Source organism: Wolffia australiana, chromosome 17 (genome assembly GCF_029677425.1).
Source record: "Wolffia australiana isolate 7733 chromosome 17, ASM2967742v1".
Classification (NCBI taxonomy): domain Eukaryota; kingdom Viridiplantae; phylum Streptophyta; class Magnoliopsida; order Alismatales; family Araceae; genus Wolffia; species Wolffia australiana.
In genome coordinates, this window is record NC_135851.1 from 1,680,521 (window position 1) to 1,687,500 (window position 6,980).

At 43.5% G+C, this 6,980-nt stretch overlaps 2 protein-coding genes across 4 annotated transcripts in view; both read right to left on the reverse strand.

Annotated features, from left to right (window-relative positions):
* Nucleotides 1–300: 300 nt before the first annotated feature.
* On the reverse strand, nucleotides 301–2,096 carry LOC144714412 (TRAF-like superfamily protein). Of its 3 annotated transcripts, none has more exons than XR_013584351.1 (3): nucleotides 1,160–2,096; nucleotides 864–1,066; nucleotides 301–413 (listed from the first exon to the last, which is right to left on the reverse strand). XR_013584351.1 is itself a non-coding variant. In XM_078589146.1 (2 exons), the coding sequence occupies exons 1-2, from the start codon at nucleotides 2,051–2,053 to the stop codon at nucleotides 968–970; spliced, it is 993 nt and encodes a 330-aa protein (XP_078445272.1). In that variant the 5' UTR covers nucleotides 2,054–2,096; the 3' UTR covers nucleotides 808–967. The 3 variants fall into 3 exon arrangements, 1 of the variants encoding a protein (XP_078445272.1); XR_013584352.1 differs by lacking the exon at nucleotides 301–413 and adding an exon at nucleotides 672–787; XM_078589146.1 differs by lacking the exon at nucleotides 301–413 and having other exon boundaries at nucleotides 808–1,066.
* A 3,452-nt stretch (nucleotides 2,097–5,548) lies between these two features.
* The window catches only part of LOC144714527 (uncharacterized), a 2,460-nt gene continuing 1,028 nt past the window's right edge, over nucleotides 5,549–6,980 (reverse strand). Inside the window, exons 1-2 of the mRNA XM_078589278.1 lie at nucleotides 6,376–6,980; nucleotides 5,549–5,974 (exon numbers count right to left, since the gene is read on the reverse strand). The exon at nucleotides 6,376–6,980 is cut by the window's right edge and continues 1,028 nt beyond it. Coding sequence (XP_078445404.1) covers nucleotides 5,722–5,974; nucleotides 6,376–6,980 — 858 coding nt within the window. The 3' untranslated portion in view covers nucleotides 5,549–5,721. The remainder of the gene's footprint in view (nucleotides 5,975–6,375) is intronic.

Here is a 6,980-nt window from a genome sequence, read left to right on the forward strand (position 1 = left end):
ATTTGCTGATGCAAGTCTCACGCAATAATATAGATACCCACATTAAGAGAAAAATCACACAAGATCCTTCCATACGGGGCAGCATATTGTTCCAAATTATACCATTTTTTTTAGGTGCAAGGTCATGATTAACAATTATTTCTAGGTTTCCACAAGTTATTTAAGGATATTATGTTTTTTTTCCGGAAAGCCAAGGTGGAAAACTGTTAGATCCCAAGGCTTGCCCCAGTTCTGACGGATGAAGAAGAACACACATGAATGTAAATGAATATAAAACATACCTCAATCCATCGTGTCTTCTCTTAATCGAATCGAACAGTCTTGAGGGGAGGCCTTTTGGATCAACGCAGGATGTCTTTCTGAAGTCTCTCCGAGTAATGGGTTGCTCAGGAGAAATTCAATAACCTTATGACCTGACCCCCATTTATGGGAAGAGGAGTTAATCTTCTTTAGGCTATCTTAATTGATCCCATCATTATAATTAAGACAGACTTATCATGTACACATTTAATAACCATACTTACTGTTAGAAATGTCTCAATCCTGTCATTGTAACTAAGTGAGTCACATTAATTCGGATCTGTAATCGATAGCTTAATAATATGCAATTTTATACACATTAAATCGCATCTGTAATTAATAGAAACAAACTTATCTATCCTTTAGAGGAAGCAATAGATAGAGTCACGAGATATCTTCTCATGAAATGAAAATAACTGAGGACAGATTAATCCATTTAAATATTGTTTCTTGGTGGAAACCGCAGGATGCTCCAAAGAGACTTCTCCTAATCGAGAAAAGTATTTTCTTAAGACATCAGTGAGAAATTATTCGACATGAAAAGAATGATGGGCAAAGCTTACCTTCCCTGCACATTGCATAATAACCCATGAAATTATATCAGGGATTTAGCATACTCTGTTGAAGTCATCCTTTCTTGGCCTAAGAACAGTACTCAAACTAGTTGTCAGGGCTCAACTTTGATCAACTTTGCCTCCATCTTCTTGATCGCAAATGTTAACGATCTAACATCCATAGCCTCCGCAAGCTGGCTCAGATCCTCAAACTGCCATGGAAAAAACCACAATTATAATACCCAAATACACGACTATCTTACATTGATTCTCATAATCCAAAACTGAAAAGAACACAAGTTCACCTTCTCCAATCTTTGGACCCTCCGCTTCATTTCATCCGATTCTGCCTCCTCCTTGTGAATAAGTTTGAGAACGTGAAGGACATGAAAACGAAGGAACTCAGTGCAATGGCGCTCTACTTGGTGCTGAGGAAAGGCCTCCACGCTGCACCCAACTTGATAGAACGGACAGTTCACAAGCTTCATTGAACAGATAGTAATGCAGTGACGATCCATCTCCCTCCTCGGAACATTCATCTCGCACTTCTGCTCGCATTTGATCATCTTAAACGGGCAAACAGAGTCATGTTCTTCCAATCTAATCGCACAAATCAAAGCCTTGCAACCGTTGTTAACGCAGTTTACAGGCCTAAATCTACAACCCATCTCATGCGCTGCAAGCTCCTCAAACTCGTCAAATACCATCTTACAGCAGAATTTTTCCTTAAGATCAAGATCTCTGATCAAAGTCTCCGCAAGCGCTTCTCTCTGATCCTGCGGCCAGAATCCCTTCTCCTCCATCTCCTGCGCAAGATCATCGATCTTATCTTCTCTGAACTCGCTCAAAAGCCAGCCGGAGATGGCGCCGATCAAGCTCTTCCTGGAGCCGGCGAAATCGTCTAAGAAATCGGCGATGATTTCTGATGGGCGATCGTTTTGGGAATTGCGGGATTCCAGGAAGTGGGTTTCGCTCGTTTTGAGGAGGTGCTCTTGGAGTTCTTGGCGGAGTTGGAGAGCGACCGAGGCGGGTTGGCGGAAGGGGTCGCCGGCGGTGCAGTCTATGCAAGCTGCGGCGAGAGAAGGGAGGAGGAGATGAGAGATTTGGTGGGTTTCTTCGCTGTCGATGAAGCGGCAGGGAAAAGAGTTGCGATTGTTCTTGACGGGGAGGAGAATTTCTGGCGATGGCGGAAGATCCATGCGGAGATTTGATTGGCGATGATAGCTGTTCTTCAGCGGGGGCGAGCGTTCATGGCGAAGGAACGTTCGGCTATCGCTGCTGGTATTTAACGTCGCCTAAGTTTGGGGGGTGGTTTCTCTCTCTACGTAATTTTATGGCTTTTTGGGGAGTTGCAATGCATGGATGACGGATGACGGATGACGGATGGATGATTGAAAAATTAGGGTTAGTGAGAGGTGTCTGACGATGGAAGGAGACGGGACAAAACAGGGTGGATGCCGGTGAGGGGTTTTGTTTTGTTGCTGTTTAGAGGTCGGGATGGATGACTGATAACATGTCGGATTCCGTCCTGGGCTCTGCTTAGGGTTTAGGGTTTTTTTAACGTCGCCTAAGATTGGGCAGTGATTCAAACCACTCGTCTCGTGATCTCTCTCTCTCTCTCTATGTAATTTTATGGCTTTTTGGGGAGTTACATCGCATGGATGACAGATGACAAGTGACTGCTGGATAATTAAAAAATTAGGGTTAGTGAGAGGTGTATGATGATGGAAGGAGATGGATGGAACAGGGTGGATTCTAGTAAGGGGTTTTGTTCTGTCCCTATTTCGAGGTCGGAACAGAGGACTGATAACTCGTTGGATTTCGTCTCGGGCTCTACTTAGGGTTTAGGGTTTAGGGTTTTTGGTTGGTGATGGTTATTGTTCTTCAACCGGGGAAAGCTTTCATGGCAAAGGAACATTCATCAATCTCTTATGCTATTTAATGTCGCCTAAGATTGGGGTGGTGTTTTGAATCGCTCACTGCATGATCTCTCTCTCACTCTCCATCATTTTGTGGCTTTTTGAAGAGTTCCACTCCATGGATGATGGATGATTAAAAATTAGGGTTATAGAGTGGTGTATGATGATGGTACGAGACATGATGTGATGGCCAGACGCCGTCTGTGCCTCCCAGTGGACGTCTGCGCTCGTCCTCGGCTGCAACCAACCACAACTCGCGGCCGCGACCAGACGCCGTCTGCGGCCGTGACCAGCCGCCGCCCGCGGCCGCAACCAGCCGCAACCAGCTGCGGTGCCTGTTGCCGCAACTCGCCGATGCACCTTGCTGACGTGCCTCGCCACCGCACCGCCGCCACACGTCGCCCCCTTGCCTAGCCATTGTACCCGCCGCTGTGCTTTGCCACCACACGTGCCGCTGCACCTCACCGCCGCGCCTGCATTTGCCACGCCAGCCGTTGCTGCACTTCTATGCTTGCACCATTTCTTGTCAGCTATTGCTGTCGTTGCTTGTCAACGCCCCATTGTCATTGATACAAATGTTAGGGCCATAACGAATCTAGTACGCTCACACGTCTTCCGTTTACACGTTAAGTTATTTCTTTCAGTACCTCCCGAGCGTGTCTCCATCGCCAGGGTTAGGTTAGTGATAGATAGGAATATGCAAGTGGAATAGGTTTCTATTGGTACGATCTTGGTTGGTGCTTCAAACAGTGCATGCACGAGCAACAATAGTTGTACTCGCACTGTGCGCCCTCATCCCGTTGTCTAGGTCATCGGAAGCCTAGTGGCATTCCCAAGTCACACTTACCATAGCCTTGTGGTAGTTGGTGTCCATCGACGTCAGATTGATACTTATCAGTAATTTCATCATTGCATCATCACTTGCATTACATCCACATTAGTCATCTCCACAACATGACATGACTGCGTCCCCCATCTCTGTGGTGTAACACGAGCCGTTCGATCCCGGCGCCCTTTGTGTTACATCAGGATGGAACACGATGGATCCCAGTAAGAGGTTTTGTTCTTTCACCATTTCAAGGTTGGGATGGATGACTGATAACACGTTGGACTCCATCTCAGGCTTTGCTTAGGGATTAGGGTTTTAAGAGTGGCTAGAATATTCGAATCTAATGGCCCCAAACCCTCCACCCAACATGTTTTGGACCATGTCTAGAAATATGATGATATTGAAACATTTAATGCATAATTAGGAGCCCTTGGGTCTCACTTCTTTGTCTCATGAAAACATACTGGATGGTGTATGTGACAGGACCATGGTGGAATGAAGGAATAAAATTACTTAATGGATCAGTTTATTGGATTTCTTGTGCTTTCCCCTTTGCATTGTTGGGCCCTTCTTGGATTGTGTGGATGAAGAGAGAGAGAGAGAGAGAGAGAGAGAGAGAGAGAGAGATGAGGGAGGAAAATGGAGAGAGAGACAGAGAAATTAAGAGAGTAGTGCCTTAGCACTGGAGCTTTGTTCATGCAATAAAATGAAATAAATGCATCTTAATAAGTTTTTTATCTAGGTTTTTTAATGGTTTATTTTAAATCCCTCATACCTCATGTGTTTGGGTTTTAGCTTATTAATAGTATATAGTGGCATACATTCGTTGATGCATGATTATAACTTTAAATCACCACATCATTGGAACTTTCAATTTTTATCCCCTTAATTTTGAGGCAATATTTTACTCCTCTTTTAAGGGAATTATGGCATCCGTCAACAGAGTGAAACAAAGGCCAATCATCTTAGAAATAGGTTTTGTTCGGAATCATCACAGTTAAATTTCAAATTAGTTTCCACAATTTCCATTTTGATTCACTAAGATTTTCAACTTTCTGTTTAATCAATTTTCAAATTATCTTCACATCCAAACATATAACTTTTTAACTTTTAAGAACATCTCCATTACTCCCCCTGATGCAATGCCATACGGAAGGTGACTCCCAAAATAGTGGTAAATGTTAATTCACAGGATACAGAAAACGGAAGAACATGGAAGCCTTAATCTTGCTGAGCACATCATGATGTTTATGGATTTGGTGAGATAGATGGTTATCTTTGTCCAAGTTCTCTGCACATGAAACAATAATACTAAAAATCTTCTCATCAAGTCTACCATTAAAATCTTGAATGACAGAGATAATCCATATATCTCTCTCATATTTGGAGAATAATGTAATGCATCATTGTGAGAGGGGTATGGAAAATTCTGTATCTTAGGCCCCGCACATCATTATAAATTAAATGAAATGAATTCCATTGCTTGCCTCATATTAACAAAATAACTAGAATCTTCACAACAAGCTTATGATTAGCATCTTGGATGTCATCTACAATCCCTATATCTCTCTTGTTTGGAAAATCATATAATGCATGGATAGAGAGAAGGGGAGGGAGAATTAAGTATCATACATTGAATTAAATGAATCCCAGCCATGGACTTAACAAAATATTTATAATTTTTACATCCTTCTCAGAATGAGCTTCTTGATTGTCAGAAATAACCCCTGTACATCTGTTACCTAGAGAATAACATAATCCATGGATTGAGGGAAGGAATAATTCTGTATCTTATGTCCCATATATCATACATTAAATTAAATGAATCTCAGCCCATGGACTTAAAAAAATATCGATGATTCTTAGATCCAGATTATAATTAGCTTTTTTATTGTCAGAAATAATCCCTATACCTCTTTTGCCTGGAGAATAACATAATGCATTGATTGAGGGAAGGGAATATTCTGTATCTCAGGCCTCATATATCATACAATAAATTAAATAAATCCCAGGTCATGCAATTACACTTCAGGACATGATCAAAATAAAAGAAAGTGAAACAATATTAAAAAAATAAAATCTTATCAAAGCCCAGAACTTTAATTCCTCTGATCAGTAATCAACCTTGTCCATATACGCGACCTCCACACTGTGAGGCTGGCCGAGCCATGGTGCTGCCACCCCTGGGAGGACATGTGGCATGCGCTGGGGGCACCATGCAATTAAACTGAAGGCAAATGGAGGAGCTGGCAGGCATATCCTCTCCAGGGCTAATCTCCACCCTTGATAAAAAATTATGCTGCAGATATAAAGTTTTCATTGCTGAGCTCATCAATCTCTCCATAAACACCTCTGGAAGCCGCCCAGAGAACCTGAGGTTAAGAGTCAAATCAAATAGTACATCAGATTAGTTGTAATTAGGATAGGTCCAAAGATCAAAGGTATAGAAGTCTTATTGAATTTAATTTAACTCTCCTAGAACCTTCACTAGTTGTGGGTTTCAGGTCCACAAAACCTCTACTCAAAAATACCTGTTGACCCAAAAATTCACTCCTAAAACCTTCACTAGTTGTGGGTTTCTGGTCCACAAAACCTCTACTCAAAATAAAAAATACCTGTTGACCCAAAAATTCACTCCTAAAACCTTCACTAGATGTGGGTTTCTGGTCCACAAAACCTCTATTCAAAAATACCTGTTGACCCAAAAATTCACTCTCCTAAAACCTTCACTAGTTGTGGGTTTCTGGTCCAAAAAACTGGTACTAAAAATTACCTGTTGCTGTTGAGATACAGCCTCTGAGTCTGAGCCAGCTCCACAGGCACCGGCCCAGAGAGCCTGTTATAGCTAAGATCCACAACAGGAATAGTCACCCACGCAGAAGGCCGAAGCACTCCACAGAAGAGATTACGCTGCATGCGAAGCTCCTGCAGAGGGAGTTCAAAAACATCGCTGGGAACAGGCCCGGAGAGCAGATTAAAGCTAAGATCAAGCAACCGGAGAGACCGGAGGCCAGAGAGAGGAGGGAGAGACCCTTCAAACCGGTTAAAAGACAGGGAGAGGAGCTCCAGAGAAGAAGGAAGAGAAGGTATTTTTCCGGTTAAGTTATTGTGAGCGAGATCAAGGCGACGGAGAGAGGAAGGGAGTGTGGGGAGAGGGCCGGAGAGGCGGTTGTGGGAGAGGAGAAGGGTAGAGAGAGAAGGGGAGAAGGGAGGGAGGGAGCCGGAGAGGAGGTTGTGGGAGAGGTCGAGGGTAGAGAGAGAAGGGGAGAAGGGAGGGAGAGGGCCGGAGAGGAGGTTGTGGGAGAGAGAGAGGAAAAGGAGAGAGGGGAGGAGGGAGAGAGAGGAAGGGATGGGGCCGGAGACGCGGCCGGGGGAGAG

What these genes read in the sequence shown, in the direction of transcription:
- LOC144714412 (XM_078589146.1), bottom strand. Translation starts at nt 2,053, where the DNA reads ATGGATCTTCCGCCATCGCCAGAAATTCTCCTCCCCGTCAAGAACAAT. An exon ending in GGGTCCAAAGATTGGAGAAG is followed by an intron (nt 1,067 to 1,159) that starts GTGAACTTGTGT and finishes TTTCCATGGCAG; the next exon opens with TTTGAGGATCTGAGCCAGCT.